This window comes from Phacochoerus africanus, chromosome 5 (assembly GCF_016906955.1).
Source record: "Phacochoerus africanus isolate WHEZ1 chromosome 5, ROS_Pafr_v1, whole genome shotgun sequence".
Lineage (NCBI taxonomy): Eukaryota > Metazoa > Chordata > Mammalia > Artiodactyla > Suidae > Phacochoerus > Phacochoerus africanus.
This window is the reverse complement of record NC_062548.1, coordinates 4,864,469-4,882,979: the sequence shown is the minus strand read 5'-3', so window position 1 is coordinate 4,882,979 and position 18,511 is coordinate 4,864,469. Positions and strand designations below refer to the sequence as shown.

General features: G+C 54.0%; 1 protein-coding gene across 2 annotated transcripts in view; it reads right to left on the bottom strand.

Annotated features, from left to right (window-relative positions):
* SDK1 (sidekick cell adhesion molecule 1) overlaps window positions 1-18,511 on the bottom strand; it is a 518,297-nt gene that overhangs the window by 136,130 nt on the left and 363,656 nt on the right. For both annotated transcript variants that reach the window (XM_047779450.1, XM_047779449.1), the window contains exons 17-19: window positions 14,913-15,028; window positions 11,905-12,097; window positions 3,362-3,460 (exon numbers count right to left, since the gene is read on the bottom strand). In XM_047779450.1, coding sequence (XP_047635406.1) covers window positions 3,362-3,460; window positions 11,905-12,097; window positions 14,913-15,028 — 408 coding nt within the window. The remainder of the gene's footprint in view (window positions 1-3,361; window positions 3,461-11,904; window positions 12,098-14,912; window positions 15,029-18,511) is intronic.

Below are 18,511 nucleotides of genomic sequence, written 5' to 3'. Positions count from 1 at the left end.
CAGCGGTGCCACGTGGATATTCCCCAAAGGTTGATGTCCCCCCAGGTGGGCCCACAGACCCGGATTTTCATTTGCTGTACCTGGTGAAATACTCTCCCTTCAGCATGGAAAAGGCCACTGGGGTGCAGCCAGCACGCTCCGTGGGAAAGGCAATTTGGGGGGCGCTGCTCTGTGTCAGGGGCAGAGTGTCCAGGGCAGCGGGAGCCTCTCAGAGGGCAGGGATCACTGGGAAGTGACAGCAGGGGCGTCACAGCCAGGGTCTTGCCTCTGGGAGGTCCTCTTTCCCACAGCCTATCCCACGGATGGCCCCGCAGCTCCGGGGCTCCTGGCTCATTGTACAGTCTGGGTGGGAAAGGCCACGGCTCAGGCAGGACAGAGATCGGGGGCAATGTGGCCACCAGAGGTCAGGAGGGGCGGCCTGAAGCTCCGGCCTGGGCCTTCGGGGCCGCCACCTGCATGCGCTTCCAGCCCAGAGGCCCTGGAAAGCCCGTGCTGCAAAGGCCAAGGTCGCCAGCAAACTGCCGCTCGTCACCACAGCTATTTGTGTGATAAACCACGAAGCTGGGTTCATTAAGTGCCAGTGGCTGACCATAAATTGGAAGTATTGGCAACCACTGCTTCGCTCCCCTCGGCTGGCTGCACCGGGGGTTTCCTGCGAGACTGGGAACCAGGAGAGTCTGCGCTCACCAAGGATGCGGCGGGCTGCGCATGCATCCGCGAGGAGGGGCGTCCTTCCTGCCACAGCCGCCCACCCAGGAGGCCCCGGGCAGCTTTCCGCTGCGCAGCCAAGGGTGGAGCCTAAAGCCCAGCTGGCAAATGCAAGCCCTCTTCCCCCATCGGATGGGGCAGCCCCAATTCCGCCCCAGACAGGGGCTCAGAAGGCCAGGGCCGGGCAGCCTCTTTCTTCCAAATCACGGCCTCCTGCTAGCCTTTCGGCACCTCGGGTCTTTGCTCTCCTCTCACTGGTCCCTGCTTTTCCTCCCTCTGTGAGGTTTAAAGCGCTATTAAACCGCGCCCCTGCTGTCCGCGCCATCCTCCTCCGTTCCCCCACCCCCTGCAACAGGGGGACTTTTTCATCTCACACTCGGCACAGCGACCCTCTCCTAGGAAGGCCTCAGAACGCTCAACACGCAGGGGTTTTGATGTCCAATTTCCATAGTGACCTCTTCCCATTCCTGGACTTAGTGCTTGAAGTGGGTTATTTCAAAACCTCGGCTTCTTGAGGGCAGGGCCAGATTCATAAATTCACTTTATTTCAAAGTGAGGGTCGGGGCGGCCTCAGATCGAGGGTGCCCTTTGCCGTACGCTCGGTTCTGGGAGGGCGTCTGGTCGAGTACAGGTGACCAGGGGGCACTCTGCAGATGAGAAGCGGGGGGCGTTGGCACGGTGTCGGGGCGGCTTCTGCGTAACAGGCGAGGAGGGAGGCGTTTAGGTAGGAACACGGTCCCCAGGCTGAGCTGGGGCACCCGGGACGCTGCATGTGCCCCCAGAACAGCGCAGGGAGACAGACGCTGGCCCCCCTCGCCTGTGTCTGTGGGAACCGAGTCGACCTCTAGCTTGACTGGGTGGCAGTTTCAGGATCGGAGGCCACGTGCCTTGAGAAACATCCTGCCTCTGCAAGGCTCACTCTTTGGTGGCTGCTGTGACAAGAAAAGAGAACTGTGTGCCCGCCACCGTGGAACGGGGGTGGGAGGCAGGGTGCACTCTGACTCTGGGCTGGAGAAGCTGGGCAGTGCCCGGAGGCGCACACCCCTTCGGCAGCTAACTGGTCGTTTAAGAGGGAGACGCAAACATCCTTTTCGTTCAGTTAATGCCTACTCTTTCCTCAAAGTTGCTGGATATAAATACTAGTTGTTTGCACCCAACCACTTAATCAGCAGAACCGTCCGTGTTTCCTTGGCCCGTGGCACAGGGAGAAACTCAGTCACTGAGAGAGCGTGACCCCCGGAGGCAGGGGAGCCCTGGGGTCGGGTGAGGATGGAGGTTCTGCTGCCGCAGAGGAGAGGACGCCTGCATCCCGGTGTGGGCTCGGCCACCTGCTGACCACGCGACCCTGGGGTGTTATCACCCGAGGTCGCAGACAGGGGCTGCAAGACGCACCTCCCGTGGCTGTTTGGAAGCTGATCCAGATCCTGGAATGCCAATGTGCCTACAGTGCGACGTGCCCACGGACACCACAGCCACCGCCCAGGACACAGGGCAGGAGGAAGGGGACCTGAACCCTGTGCCCACCAGCTCACCCGCTAACGGCTTTCTCGGCGGCTCAGCCAGTGTGAACACGCTTCCCGGGCCACAGGGCACACGAGGGTCCATGTGGGCTTCTGTGGGGGCTGGGCAACCTGGCCTCCTTCTGAGGGACGGCGCAGTCCAGCTCTGGGGGGCACTCGTAGGATGGACGTGAGGTCCCCAGAGTGCCCGCAGAGGCCTCGGTGGCCCCGCGGGAAGAATATGCCGTGGCTCCTGGAGGTTTCAAGTGGCGTTTACTAAACAGTAAGGGACTCCCATTGGTTGGTGGCTGAGCGGCTCTGGGCTGACAGAGTCCCCATGTCCCCTCCTTCCCCCTCCTCCGCAGCCCCGAGAACGGGGTCCCGACACCACAGGGAGAAAGGGACCTGGGGGGGGGGGGCCGAGGCACTGGAGCTGCTCCCCCCAAGGCCAAAGCCTGGTGCATCTTATCAAACCTGGAATATTTTTCTCCAAACCTAGATTAAATGAAGCTTTAACCCGGGGGGGGGGGGTTCAGAAACCTCTTCTACAAAACACAATCATTAAAAACCCTGCAGAGGTGAGCTGTTCCTAGAGACACCCGCCTCAGGGGAGGAGAGTTGCGACAGGGCGCCTGGCGCCCAGCCCTGCAGGCGCCACACATCCTGAGGGTCCCCGCGGCCTGTGGGACGGCCGGCAGGACGCCCCGGGGGCAGGAGAGCAGGCGTCCGGCTGCTGCAGCAGTCGGCACGCGGGGACCCAGGGCCCAGATGCTGAAGGCAAGGCCATCCCACCTGCCTGAGCCTCAGCCTCTCGGCTGTGAAAGGGCCATGACCTTGAAAGCTCCTGAGCCTCGGTGTCATGAGAGGCCACAGGAGAAGTGCTGGTTCTTGGTGATCAGGGGGGGAGGTTTGCCGAGATGAGGCGAGGATATCACATCTCCAAACTCCGAGCCCGCAGACCCGCGGGGAAGTGCCCCTCGTGAGGCCGGGCTCTCCATGGCCCGTCGGAGGTGGGGGGGGAGTGACAGAGCCCTCTGTCCCCTGCCGCCTGGCCAGTCACCCTGGAGGAGGCCGCAGGCACCGAGCGTGGGAGCTCCGTCCGTCTCTGTCGGGGCAAACCCGTCTCTCCTCTTTCTGGGGACGGAGACACTCACCTGTAATGATGCCGTTTTTCTCCAGGGGCTCCTGCCAGCTGACCTTGAGCGAGGTGTCCAGAATCTCCGTGAAACTCAGGTGGCCCACAGCGCCCGGTCCTGGCAATGAAAAACAAAGACACCTGTCAACACAACAGCCTGACTCTCTTGGGTCAGATTTGTGTGGAAGGTGCCAACTGTGGAGAGAGGTGGGCAGCCAGGCAGGGCCAGAGCCCGCAGGCCAGCACCCCGCGGGAAGCGTCAGAGGAAACCCGGAAGGGACAGGAAGTCGAGGTGTTCCCGCGACTTGGCTGCAGTGACATAAATTCTCCCACTCAGCCTCATCTCGGCCGCGCTGGGAGCTCCAGGGACTGGCAGCAGGGGGTTTAGGCATAATCCTCTCCCTGTGTCTCTCCTGATCTAATCTACTTGGAACAAGCAGGCGCTGGATCCTGAAAGCCGCCACTTATACCAGGGGCTGGACGCCTTTGCAGCCCTGTGGCATCTGCCACGTGGGGGGGCCATAAAGACGGGTGAAGCCAGAGCCAGAAGCCCTGGCTCAGGGGAGGCCTGGCCACAGCTGGCCTCAGGGCAATGCCTGCCGACCCGATCCAGAATTCCAGGCTGCAACCCCTACTCCCTCTCCCCAGGGACCCCAGGAGCAGGGCAGGCATAAGAAATATCCAGAAAAATCATGCTTTCCCAGGAGTTTGTCTACTCGCGGCCAAATGACGGCAGTTTAACGCTGGACTCAGCAGAGTTTGAAGCCTGGCTCTGCTGCTTGTTGGCTGTGCAGTTACTTAAAACTCCCTAAGCCTTAGTTGGCTCATCTGCGAAATGGGGAAAAGAAAAATAACTCTCTCTGAAGGTAATTGTGAGAAAAAGTTGAACACAACATGAGAGCAGTGGGCATGTCCCTGGCATCACAAAAACGCTGGCTGGCGACAGCCGCTGTTGTCGTCGGTTATCCGCTATCGTGTCATCAGAACAGCCGTCATGTCTAAGATGGGCTTATTGTGACTCCAAAAGCACCCGATGGGAAAGGCCTGGAAGACCAAAATGGGAGGTAAACGGGCCCAGGGTCCTCAGAGCCACAGAGAGGTTACGAGCCTGCTCCGATCCCGCCCACTCTGCCGCTGTGGAGTTCGAGGCCAGGCCCTGGAGCAGCGAAGCACCGGCCCGAGGAACACGAACCCCACACCTGAGCTGGGTCTGGCACAGGCTCTCCCGCTTGCCCTGGAGGGACCGTGGGGCACAGAACAAGCCCCCGTGGACGGGGCCACAGGGGCATCCAGGGTCTGATCCCACCTCATGCTCCCCTCCCACCGGGTCCCGTCAGGGCAGCCTCCCGCGTGCTGACACCCATGGGAAGAGGCGATGGTGTGACTGGTGGTGGCACAGGTGGCTGTCAGGTGCCAGCTCTGTGGGGAGCAGGTGGAACAGGAAGTTCTAGAGAGGAGGCTGGGGCCGCAAGGTTGGGGGTGGGGCGAGGGGAGGGATGAGGGGGCTCCGCTAGCCACCCACCAGCACTGGCATAGGCACTGGCAGCGTGGGGCGCCTGGCAGACAGGCCTTGGCCTTGGGTTTCACTCGCCATGCGGCTGCTTTGCCCGGGCCTGCTCCGCCCATCTCTCCTGCAGTGGCCCCGCACAAACCCCCCTCGGGGCCCAAGTCAGGAGGAGGGCAGGGGACAGGGGGACAGGGGACAGCTTGGGAGGAGGAAGGACTGCAAAGGCAGAACTGACACAAAGGGGACAGAGACAGATTGGGACGCCTCTCCGATCATGTCAAGGGCGCCAGCGCTCAGAGCCAGGTGGAAGCCAGGTTCCTGCTGCACGTGCAGGTCCGTGACGCCCCCGGGCCACCACAGGGCATGCCACGCAGAGAGCTCTTTCATAACAAAATGCACTTTTTTGTCAAGGGTGCTGGCCATCGTGCCAGGGGCAGAGCTCGGGGGATGTGAGTGGCTACGGCTCTGCTCTGGCTGCTGTCGGCCTTGCAGAGACAGCAGGTCTGTGAGGCGAATTCAGGAGCTGGTGCTCAGCCGGCACTTGGACAAAGCTTCCCCTTCTTTAGAGCCGCACCTGCGGCATAGGGAGGGTCCCAGGCCAGGGGTCTAATTGGAGCTACAGCTGCCAGACTCCGCCACAGCCACAGCAACACGGGATCCGAGCCACATCTGTGTTCTACACCACAGCTCATGGCAACGCCGGATCCTTGACCCACGGCGTGAGACCAGGGATCGAACCTGTGACCTCATGGTTCCTCATGAGATTTCATTTCTGCTGTGCTACAGCGGAAACTCCAGGACAAAGCTTCTGAATACAACTTGTGAGCTTTAAAAAATGGTCCCACCCTCAGAAATACACTCATCTGGGTGAAACTTTCTAAAGACGCTTTATGGATAAGCTGGAATGCTCTGGCGAATTTCACTCTTTGCGTGCGGAGCACAGTAAAAGAGAACGGCTGTCAAGACTGTCTCATCCTCCCCCAGGTCTGAGTTTCCAGAAAGACATTCTGACAGATTTTTGAACTGACTTGCTCTTTTTTCGATCGATAGAGCAGCAAAGAAAGCTTTTTGCTCCCTTTATATTCTCGGTGTTTCTGCTTCCTGGATTCCTGCCCAAATACGCCTGTCCTCCAGCTCTGCTGGAACCAGCTGGCAGCGTCTAGGCTTCAATTTATATTCTGCTTCCTCTTTACTGTGCTGCCTGTTTCGGCTCCCCCCACCCCACCCCCTGCCCCAAGTTCTCATTTCCTCAGAACAGTGGAGAAGGAGGCTGCTGGTTATGGTTTGACCATGCGCCACCTGCGCCGTCACGAGCGAGGCTATTTCTCCAGCAGACAACGGCCCAGGCTTCTCTCTGAAAGGCTGTACCCCCAGAGCTGACACCAGCCCTGACACCCACCTCTCAGCGGGGTCCTCCAGGTGAACAGGGTGCGCGATCTTTCCAAGGAGGAGCAACGGGCTCCCTGCCCACCAGTCAGAACAACCCCCAAGAGATGACCTCACTGTCAGTTTGCTCAAGTTCCAAGAAAGAAACGCCCATTTCTCCTTTTCCTTACTAATGACGGGCCTGAAAGCCCCCATGTTCTGATTCCTGACAGCACAGCATTGTGGGATATTCTTCCATCGTTGGTTCCCGTCTGTCTAAGAGGCCACAATGGAGCTTCTTTAGTAAAGGATTCCGCCAGGAGTTTCCTCTCTTGCCTTTGAAGAAGTTCTCTGTTTTTGCCCCACTTTTTATTTTTAAGAAATGTCCTCTGCAAAGTCAAACCCTATATCCAGATGGGCCTGGCTGTGGTTGGAGCCGAGATGCGACCCTTGCTGCTGCTTTCAATAATAAAACAGGGAGACGACGTCTGAACAACGAAGCGTTGTCACGGATGCCAGATGGATGCGCCTGGAATTCACGGCCGCCTGGCTTAGTCTCGGGCACGCTCCCCTGCCACCCTGGCTGCCAGCCTGAAGGGCTCAGTCTCCCACAGAGGGTGGAGCAGAGGCCTCCCTGCCAGCAGACCTTGTGCTCCTCTGCGGAGACCAGCCCGGCCCCTGTGCTCAGACCCCCGAACTGGGCTCTCCTCATGCCAGCCTCCTCACCCATGAGGGTGCCAGAGCCCAGGGAGCCCCCTTCTCCTAAGCCCACTGGGTCTGGAGGTGGTTGCATCCACGTAGGTGGCTTCACCTGCTGAGGACCTGGTACTGTGGTACCCACGCTCTGAGGTGGGGCTGACTTCAAATCCTTCCAACTGAGGTTAGACCACAGGCTCCGTTACATCCCCCAACCTTCTCTAGTAAAATAAGGCCACGGCCGCCCTCAGCTAGGACTCCCGAGTCGCCCTCTGGGGATGCCCTACCGCCCGGCACCGGCCCCATCCGCCTGGAGGTCCCACAGGCCGTGCCCTGAGGGTGTCCTGGCGACCAGCATCCGAAGGCAGACCCGTCCCCACATTTCAGTTACAGACACGGCGTCTACGCAGTCATGTAAGCCGAAGTGCTACGCCAAGCTGTCCTGGGGCGCTCCTTCCACCCGGCCCCTGGGTCTATCCGGACCCCATGTATCTGTGACCCGTGTTCAGAATCCCCCTCAGTTGCCTTCCCGCCGCTGGGGCATCGGCTCTACACGTCCCTGCTTCTTCCCACTGCTTCACCTCCATCCCTAGTCCATCCTCACAAAACCTCCAGGCGGAGCTCCGAAACCACAGCTCTTTTCAGATGACAGCCTAAGGGAAGGGCCTCGACTCCCTCTGTCCAAGTGTCATCCCAGCAACCGAGACTCTTTCGGGGTGGCTCCCAGCCTGCTTCTCCAGGGTCACCCCTGCTTCCCATCCTGCACTGCAGCAAGCTAGACACTCCTACTCTCGCACACGCTCTGCCACTCTCTGCCTTTGCAGGTTCTACTTCCTCCATCTGGAATGTTCTCATCCATTCTCTGCAAGAAAAGCTCAAATATCAAGGTTGACCTCAACTGTCACCACCCCTCCTGACTCCCCCGGACACTCCCTGTCACTCCTCACTGGGCAGCCACAGCCACTGCTGTTGACCTCCTTTCTCGGTGGCACTGACCTCAGTCCTGTCCATGTCACGTCCATTAGACCAGAAGCTCTAAAGGCAGAGGCTGTGCTCACTCTCTCTGCTACCCTTCCACTCCCAGTGGGTGCCTCCCACACAATAAGCCTTCCTCAGACATCGGGATGGAAGTGCACACATGTGCTGGATACTCAGAATGAATCAGTCGGTCACCCATAACCATCATAGGCACGATAGGCACAGGACGTAATGAGACAGCCATACTTCTTTTTCTAAGGAAAAGGCTAAATTTAACCAACTTTCTCCTTTAATCCTAAAATCCGATGAGGGGTGTATAAAGTTTATAACTGTAAAGCAGATTCCACAGCAGAATACACATTATATTTTCAAGCACTCGTGAAGCATTCTCTGAGACGGATGCTATCCTGGGTCATGAAACAAACCTCTATGAGTTGGAAAGAACTGAAACTCCACAAAGTGTGTTTCTCTGACTGTAATAGAGTGAAGCTAGGAGACAACAACAGAAAGACAATAGGAAAATCTCCTACACATGGAAATTAAGTGGCACACTGCAAAGAGGACTCACCCAAAGAGGAAGTCTCAAAGGAAATAAAAATATATGTAGCTGAATAAAAATGAAACACAACATATCAAAATATGTGGGATGCAGCCAAAGCACTGTGAAAAGGAAACCTCATAGCACTAAGTGCTTATATCAGAGATGAGGACAGACCTCAAATCAAGAATCTTAAGTGCTTACCTCAAGAAATTAAAAACAGGAGTTCCCATCGTGGCTCAGTGGTTAACAAACCTGAATAGTATCCATGAGGATGTGGGTTTGATCCCTGGCCTCGCTCAGTGGGTTAGGATCTGGCATTGCCATGAGCTGTGGTATAGGTTGCAGACACGGCTTGGATTGGGCGTTGCTATGGATCTGGCATAGGCTGGTGGCTACAGCTCTGACTGTTCCCCAGATCACCAACATCAGGAAGGAAACAGGAATATGACTACTTTTTCTGTGGCCACTAGATAGACAATAAGGAAGTACTATCAACAACTTTACACTCACAAATTCAACTACTTAGAGGACAGATTCCTTAAAAATCACAAATGACCAAAATGAAATAGACAACTGAATAGTACTATAACGACTAAAGAAACTGAATTTATAATTTAAAAACTTCCCCAAAAGAAATCTCTAGGACAGAGGATTTCACTGAAAAATTCTACCAAACATTTAAATAAAAATCAACGCAATTTTACATGATCTCTTCCAGAAAACATAAGCGTATGGCCCATAGCCAAACTTATTTTATGAGGCCAGTATTTTGCTGATACCAAGACCAGACAGACAGTAAAGACAGGAAAGTAAAACTTCAGACCAATATCTCTCATGAACTGAGATATAAAAGCATCTTCCACAGAGTATGAGCAAACTGAATGCAACAACATAAACAGTAATTACATACCATGACCAAATGGAGTTTATACCAAGTATGCGAAGTTGGTTCAATATTTGAAAATCAATCCACCTTATAAATTAACAAGCGAAAAAGAAAGATTATATGATCTTATCCATCTATGCAGTAAAAATAATTGAAAAAACTCAACATTTATTTATGAAAAAATTCTCAGCAAGGTAATATTAGAGGGAAATGGCTTCAACTTGATAAAGAACACTGTAAAAAAATAAAACCCCAAAAAAATACTTAACAGTGAAAGTCTAAATTTTTTCCCACTAAGATCAAGAATAAGGCAAGAATGGCTGCTCGCATTACACTTATTCAACATAGTACTAGAAACCCTAGCCACTGCAACAGAGCAAGAAAAAGAAATAAAGGATATGTACATTAGAAAGGAAGAAAGGGGAAAATGTAGGCATGGCTATAAAAGAAGGATCTTTGTGGTACTGGAATCATGCAGTACCTTGACTGTGATGGTAGATACACACAAATCCAAACACGTGGTAAGTTGTAAGAACTAAACACACACACACACACACACACACACACACACAAGAACAAATAAAACTGGCGAAATTGAAATTGGACTGGTGACTTGCTCAATGTAAACATCCTGGTTGTGATACATACACTTTTGCTCATGTTACTGGCCAAAGTGTACATAGGATCTTAGCTTTATTTCTTACAAGATCATGTGAATTTATAACTATCTCAGTAAAATTTCAGTTAAACAAAAAGCAGATAGTGGATCAAAGGCAGAATATGGAAAGAACTTATGGGGTCAGTTAATACTGACAGTTATTTATTTATTTATCTATTTTTAGGGCCGCACCCTCGGCATATGGAGGTTCCCAGGCCAGGGGTTGAATCGGAGCTACAGCTGCCGGCTTACACCACAGCCTCAGCAACGCAGGATCTGAGCTGCGTCTACGACCTACACCACAGCTCACAGCAACACCGGATTCTTAACCCACTAATCAAGGCCAAGGATCAAACCCGTAACCTCATGGTTCCTAGTTGGATTCGTTTCCACTGCACCACAATGGGAATTCTCTTTTATTTTTTTTTAGGGTATTTTTTATTTTATCTTTTTAATAGAAGGAATACCAGTGGTCTCAAAGGGCCAAGAAATCCATTTCTATTCTTCCTCTGCTGCTAAATTGATGGAGATCTTGAGTCAATGTGAGACGGTTACCGCAGGTCACAGGTTGACCCCTAGCCTGGGAACCTCCATATGCCGCAGGGTGACAGCTGAGTGGCTCAGGGTTATGGGGAGCGGGCGAGGTGAGGGGTCAGAGTGATCGTTTATACTGAGAGCTGGGTGACTCAGGGGGGCAGCATGGTCAGGGAGCTGGCACGTCTGGGTGAGGAAACCTGAGCAAAGGTGTGGGGTGAGGAAAGGTCAGACTCTTCATCCTGGGAGAGTGGAGGGAATAAGAACGAGGGTGAGAACACGGGGAAGCTCAGATGGAGAGGGAAGCAAGGAGGCACGTCTTGGACGGCCTTGACCTCTGGGAACGTGCTCTGCTGGGAGGGCACCAACGCTGAGCCTCAGGAGTCAAGACAGAGCAGAGAACACATCGCGGCGCCCCGCAGAGAAAAGGACAGCAGGGTGGACCACACCCAGAGTCCAGCTGAGACGGGACAGGAGGAAGCTGGGGGGCAGACACGTGGCAGCCCTGTTCAACGTATTCGAGTTCTCATTCTCCTTATAAAGGGGATATATGCTCATTGTAGAAACCAGCATATGCAGAAAAATAAGAAAATTGAAATAAAAAAGACCCATAATCATACCGCATAGACATAACATCTGTCAAAATTGTGATCCATTTCCTTGAAGCTATTTTCTCAGCTACTATAGTTTGACCCACGTGTATCTGTGTAAGCTTTGTACCTCGTAGAGTTTAGTTTACTGTTTTTCCACTGGACATTAGAGCAGGACCGTGTCCTCTCAAAACTTTTGTAGTAACTACACAATATTTAGTACAGTGTCATCCCACACTTTTCGATTATCCTCCTTTGAGCCATGTGAATGGTTTTCCTTTTTTTCTATGACGAATAATTGGAAGGAACCTTGTATGTAAATGTCTGCGCACATCCGTGATCATTTTCTCAGAAGAGCGTCATGAGAAAAGAGATTCCAGGAGCGAGAGAGCAGAGAGGAAGCTGCTGGGACTGGACCGGATGGAGAGAAGGGAAAGTCAAGGGCCTGAAAAGTCCCCAGGGAGGGTCAGGGCAGGACAGGCGGGGAGGCCTCGGGGGAGGGCGAGCTGAAACCCGAGGGAAGAGCATCCGTTGAGACCCGACCAAACGCTGCCCGCTGGGCTGGGGTGACCGTCTCTCGTGCCCTCGCAGCTCCCTCCGGCCAGCCCTCCTCCCCTTGCCGCGGGCCACCTCTGCCAAACACTGGCAACACCTGCAGGGACTCTGCCCCCGAGGGCCAGCAGACCGTGACCGCCGGGGAACGTGGAGCGTCCCGGTGGCCTCCCCCCTGCTCTTGCCCAGCGCTGGACCCAAGCCTGTCTGGCGAGGGACGCACGGCCCTCGAGACACGTGGCAGAGGGTACTCACGGTCCTCGTGTGTCCACACGAGCTGAGGCGCGCTCGGAGGCCCGTCCCCTGGGGTGGTGAAGCACAGAACCGACGCCAAGTAAGCGGTGAACTTCTTCAGGTTCGTTATGAACCCGTGGTGGACGCCGTGGAAGTCGGGAGCAATGGTGACCACGGTGACGGCCTCGGGGGCGTCCGCCGGCCACGCTAGGAGCTGGGATGGAACAGGGTGCAAACGAGAGCCTTTTAACTGCGCCGAAAGTTTATTGTGCAACGACTATGTCTTCAAACAAAGTAAAGTCGTACTGCAGAAACTCCATAAATCCTACATGTCATTTACTTATTTTTCTGTGTTTTTGCCTTTTCGAGGGTCTCTCCCGCGGCACATCGAGGGTCCCAGGCTAGGGGTCTCATCGGAGCTGTAGCCGCCGGCCTACACCAGAGCCACAGCAACGTGGGATCCGAGCCACGTCTGCGACCTACACCACAGCTCACGGCAACGCCGGATCCTTAATCCACGGAGCAAAGCCAGGGATCGAACCCACAACGTCATGGCTCCTAGTTGGATTCGTTAACCACTGAGGCACGACGGGAACTCCTATTTGTGCTTTTTTTTTTTTTTTCCCCCTTTGGTCTTTTTAGAGCTACCTACACCTGAAGCATATGGAGGTTCCCAGGCTAGGGGTCGAATCAGAGCTGTAAACATTGGCCTACGCCACAGCCACAGTAATGCCAGATTCGAGCCACATCTGCAACCACAAATCCTACGTTTCATAATCTCGCTGAAAAATACTGAGTTTCCAAGATACCTCACAGGTTACTGAGTACAAATACGTATATTTACATATTTTATGCATTACATATAAATAAAATACCTACGTTAACTCACAATGGAGAAAGACACTCCTCAAACCTTTGCCTTCACGTAAACATGTTGCAGAACATACACATTTTTTAACATGACACGGTACTGATGGATGGAGTTCCCGCTGTGGTGCAGCGGAAATGAACCCGACTAGGAAACATAAGATTTCGGGTTGGATCCCTGGCCTCGCTCTGTGGGTGAGGATCCGGCGTTGTCCTGAGCTGCGGTGTAGGTCACAGACGTGGCTTGGCTTCCGTGTTGCTGAGGCTGTGGTGCAGGCCAGCAGCTGCCTCTCTGATTAGACCCCTGGCCTGGGAACCTCCATATGCCACAGGTAGGGCCCTAAAAAGCAAAAAAAAAAAAAAAAAGAAAAGAAAAAGGAGTAATGATGACACCATTGGTTATTCACTGAATTGGTACAAGGAAACATCGACAGAAAAATTTTCTAGAGAGGCACCTTCTCTGACTCAAAAAAAAAAAAAGGCCCTGGTTCGAGAGGAGCAACGTCAATTATTTATGTGACACTGGGTTTCCGAAAAGGTTTTGGGAGACTGATGATAACGTTAAAGAAATACAGTACAGGTGTATATTCCTAGGGAAGTTGTCTCCGTGCTTTGGCAACATTATGTACGAGCATAGCTTTTAACTCCTTTGACACCAAACGTTGCTAGGGTTAATTAGGTCTTGCATCGACACGCTGCAGGACACGGAGCGAATTTATACCCATGAAGCCGACAACCAAGCCTTGAAGGCAGCGCCTGGTCTCTCCAATAAGACCTGATGGGAGAATCAAGGAGGCAGAAGGGTCCTCATTGATCAATATGATTTGCTTTCTAAGAAGCTTCTGACTGTACACACCCCTGGGGGAAAGAAAGGGCAGGACCCATGTCTAGCTGAATCTGAAATTACCACGTTTTCAAGCAAACTAGATGGAACCCTTCTCTCTAAAGCTCTTCCGTGAGGCCACCTGCCGTTGCAGTGACTCCACTGCAGGTCAAGTAGGACGGACTCCCAAGTTTAACTAGGAGACGGATCTGATCTGAAAGGGGAGCGGCATGTTGGGAAACTGCATCCAGGGACACCTGTGAAGGTAGCAGACCCCGGCCCTCAGACAGATCATAGCGGGGCTTATCTCAGGTAGGTCCCAAGTCAGCTGGACCTCAAGTTGCCTGGTCTACAAACAGATTTCCCTAACGTAGCAGGGGACAGACTTAGCCTTATTTGGTAGAAATTTCACTCAGTTGCATCCAGGGCCGTTCATTCTACGTCTGTGCTCCTCTGGGAACGACCCCCCCCCCCCCCGCACCCCCGCCCCAGGAAGAAGTGGTTTGTACATGCACAAACTCCAATCAGCCAAGATAGGTTTCCTGTTGCTAATTTTATTTATTTATTTAATTTATTTTTATTTTTTTTAGGGCCGCACCAAGGGCATATGGAAGTTTCCAGGCTAGGGATTGAATCAGAGCTGCAGCTGTCAGCCTACACCACAGCTACAGTAATGCTGGATCCTAGCCGTGTCTGCGACCTACAGTGCAGCTCATGGCAACACGGGATCCTTAACCCAATGAGCAAGGCCAGGGATTGAACCTGCATCCTCATGGATACTAGTCAGGTTCTTAACCCGCTGAGCCACAACAGGAACTCCTCCTGCTCTTGATTTTATTTATTTATTTATTTTTTTGCCTTTTCCAGGGTTCCCAGGCAAGGGGTCGAATCGGAGCTGTTTCCACCGGCCTACACCACAGCCACAGCAACACGGGATCCGAGCCATGTCTGTGACCTACACCACAGCTCATGGCAATGCTAGATCCTTAACCCACTGCGCAAGGTCAGGGATGGAACCTGCAACCTCATGATTCCTAGTCGGATTCGTTAACCACTGAGCCACGACGGGAACTCCTCCTGCCGGTGATTTTAAACAGTGGTCGCTCTCCTGAGACATTGCTCCGCGCTATAGGAACCACCCTTCTGGTCACTAGGAAGCTGCGTTTCTGAAACCCGCCTGGCGGATGCTCAGGCCTTGGATCAACGGTGACCCCCCGCTCAAGGTCAGTCTGCTCTGTAACTGGACGCCTCGGGGTCTTGGTGGAGTGAGGGGTGGGCAGCCCCTTTGCCGACTGCAGGATCGGGACACAGCGAGACGCCCCCCCACCCAGGCGCCTACCTTGTAGCCCTGGTTGATGCCGTTGACAAACTGCTGCGGCGGCGGGCTCCACAGGAACCGGATGGTGGTGGAGTTCACGGCCTCCGTCTGCACGTTCTGCGGGGGCGCGGTCGGCACTGGGCCCGGGCAGGAGAGAGAGGGGAGGGAACAGAGACCCTTAGCTGCCACTCGCGGCTCACCAGCGACCACAAGGCTGGGGTGAGTGTCCTGGAAGCCAACGGCAGCGTCCCAGGAAAAAGGACCCGGCCACTTCTGGTTTTCTGCGGGAGAATCCTTTAAGGCACAGGCAGGACAGTGCCTCATGTCATCCCATGGTCGAGCCCGCCCTAGGAGTCCCCACTTGGATGGCAAACGAAAGCCTTCTCTGATTTTTTCCCGGTTATCCGATATGTGACAGCAAGGCAAGGTTTTGTCTAGAGATCTGCCTCTCCCGTTAGTGACTACGTCTCAAGCCCAATCATCCTTTAGATGGAAAAAAGTCACTCTTTTTCCTTATGTAGTGTTACTTATTCACTTGGAGGCTGAATTTCTCTTTGTCGGCCACAGGAACCACCATTTAAAAATGTTCCACTTTCCACTTCTCTTACTGTACAGCGAGTGAACCCCTTTATACACCTGCCCGGCGCCTGCCTGCAAGGAAGTCACGTTCTAAGGCAGAGGCTCGTGTGATCCCAACAGGCGGGTCAGCCTAGGACGTGCACAGGGCGGAGCGCCACCTCTGCCCTAGAAACACGAGGGCTTCCGATCAGAGACCCCTGCCCCCGATCCCCCTGCCCCAGGTCTGGAAGAAAGGGGGGGGGGGCCGCTGCAGAGGGAGGGGCGGTGAGAACAGCGTTCCCGCCGGGGAAGTGCAGTGAGTCAAGCCGTGGTGTCAGGAGAAGCCTGGTGAATGCTGAGAAGATGCTGAGTGTGTTGCACATGGGTGCTGGGGAGGAGGGGCTGTGGAGGCGACAGGTGACAGTGGGGACTGCCTCATATGCCGGACGCGGTGGTTAAGAGGGTCTACGGCAGGCAACGGGGACGCAAGAGCTTCTGCAGACGGCGGCAATGTGACATGCTAACTTTTTAAGGGTGGTAAGCCCAGGGGCCTCCGAGGAGGGCACGAGCCCGCCGGCTGTGCCATCCGACTTGTGCAGGATGCCAAGGAAGCACCTGGGTCTTTAGAAGCGTGTCGCAAAAGAAAGATAGGGTCCCAAAGGATCCTTTGGCGCAAGGTTCTGAAACAAAGCTGGCATGAAGCACGGGAGGACAGAGCTCAGTCCTGCTCATCTGCTTACGCCCATCTTCCGCGGCTCAGGTCACGAGACAGAGGTGAAAACACGCACCGTTGAGCCCAGGCCCTCCAGTCGCGCCCCAGGTCCCCTCCCTCCCCTCTGCCCTTGCTTCGGCCCCTCCCTCTGCAAGTGGGCACAGGATGGTCCTGCCTCGCCCTCTGTACCCACCCAAGGTGTGTGGACTAAAAAGATACAGGGGTTGCTGGGGCTCGGGTGTGGCGAGTTGGAAAGAACATCATGTCCAGGAAGAATGAGAAAGAGCTGCAGCAACGAGACAGTCTTTCCGTCTTTCCTCCCTTCCTTCCTGCTGTCACGGCGCACCTGCAGCACACGGAGGATCGCAGGCTAAGGGTCGAGTCGGAGCTGCAGCTGCCACCCTACACCACAGCCATAGCAACGCCGCATCTTTTAACCCCCTGAGCAAGACCAGGGATCGAACCCGCGTCCTCACGGATACTAGTGAGGATTGTAACCTGGAACTCCCAAGTCTTAACTTTCCTTGAGCCCGTCAGGGAGCTGAGTTCACAGGACAACTAAGGAGTCTGAAATATAAGAGAAGAAGGACCTCCCCAGGGCGGAGGAACGTGGATGCGGGTTCACCTGGGACAGAGCCCGAGAGAGAGAGCAAGGCCAGCACACAACCGGGAGAACCCAGCTAAAATTCTCAGTGAGCCGCTGAAGGCTGGATGGGGGCTGCATGGGCACAGAGGACGTCTGGAGGGCGCCGACACATGGACAGGTGCGATCCATGACAGGGACTCGAAGAGGAGAATCACAGCCCCGCTCACCAGAAACTACGCCAGCCGCGGGGGGTGGCGTGATATCTTTAGAGGACCGAGAGAAAAACCTATTACCCTGGATTTCTGCATCCTGTGAAACTATCTTCTAAATATGAAAGCAAAATAAAGACGGTTTCAGAAAGACAAAAACTGAGGGAATTCCCTCCTGGAGACCCGCGCTCTGTGGCAGGTGAAGGGAATAGGAGAGCAGACACCTGAACTTCAGATCTATGCAACGAAGCGCTGGATTCGGGGCAGAGTCAAAACGAAGGTAGATCTAATGTGTTTCTTTCTTGTTTTGACTCACTCCCCAAACAACCGTCCCCTCAAGTCACTGTTTAAAGCCAAAATAGCAGCCAGGTAGTGTGGGTGAGGGGAGAATAAAACGAATGGCCGTAAGAGCATGGAAGACAGCAAGGGCTGGGGGTGTAGGGCTAGAAAGTTCTGACATCACACATGCAGCAGCTTTCGGGAGGAAAGTCGTTATAACGAATGCCTGCTCTATATTTTAAAATCCAGAGGAATCCCTAACCAGACTGGAAAAAGAGATATAACTAGGGCAAGAGCGGAAGAAAAGACGGTAACTACAAAAACACCCAATGCAGAGGTCCCGCTTCGGCTCAGCGGAAAGGAATCTGACTAGTGCACGCATGAGGATGCAGGTGTGATCCCTGGCCTTGCTCAGTGGATTAAGGATCTGGTGTTGCCATGAGCTGATATGGCTTGGATCCAGTGTTGCTGTGGCTGTGGTGTAGGCTGGTGGCTACAGCTCCTATTCGGCCCCTCGCCTGGGAACCTCCACGTGCCACGGGTGTGGCCCTAAAAAAAAGACAAAAAAATACCCCCCAAACCTAATGAATCAGAAAGTCGGCAGGCAAAAGGAAGAGCAAAGGAAAAAATAAGAGCGCGAACAAAAAGAAATCAACTAGCAAGAGGGTAGGTGTAAATCCCACCGAATCGACGGGTACACTACGTGTGAACAGGCTGTGCACCAGCAAAGACAGCTGGATGCAAAGCAGGACCCAAGCGCAGGTGTCTGAAGCAACCCCACCTGAAAGAGGAGGACACAAACAGCTTAAAAGTGAAAGGATGGAAAAATATAGGGAGTTCCCGTTGTGGCGCAGGGGAAACAAATCCGACGAGGAACCATGAGGTTCCGGGTTCGATCCCTGGCCTCGCTCAGTGGGTTGACGATCCCACGTTGCTGTGGCTCTGGTGTAGGCTGGCGGCTACAGCTCCGATTCCACCCCTAAGGCTGGGAACCTCCATATGCGGTGGGTGCCGCCCTAAAAAGAAAATTTAAAAAAAATGCGAAAAAAACCACATGAAAACACAAACTGGAATAAGCCTGGAGTGGTTACATCAATATCAAATGAAACATCCTACCCGGGAACAAAACCAACGATAAACAGGGATGTCCTGTAACAATGATGGGATCTAGTCACCAAGGAGACTCGACAATCCCAAATGTGGATGCCACAGAACGTCCGAGTACAAAAGGCAAAACTCACAAAACTGAGAGTAAAAACTAGACAACTTACCAATA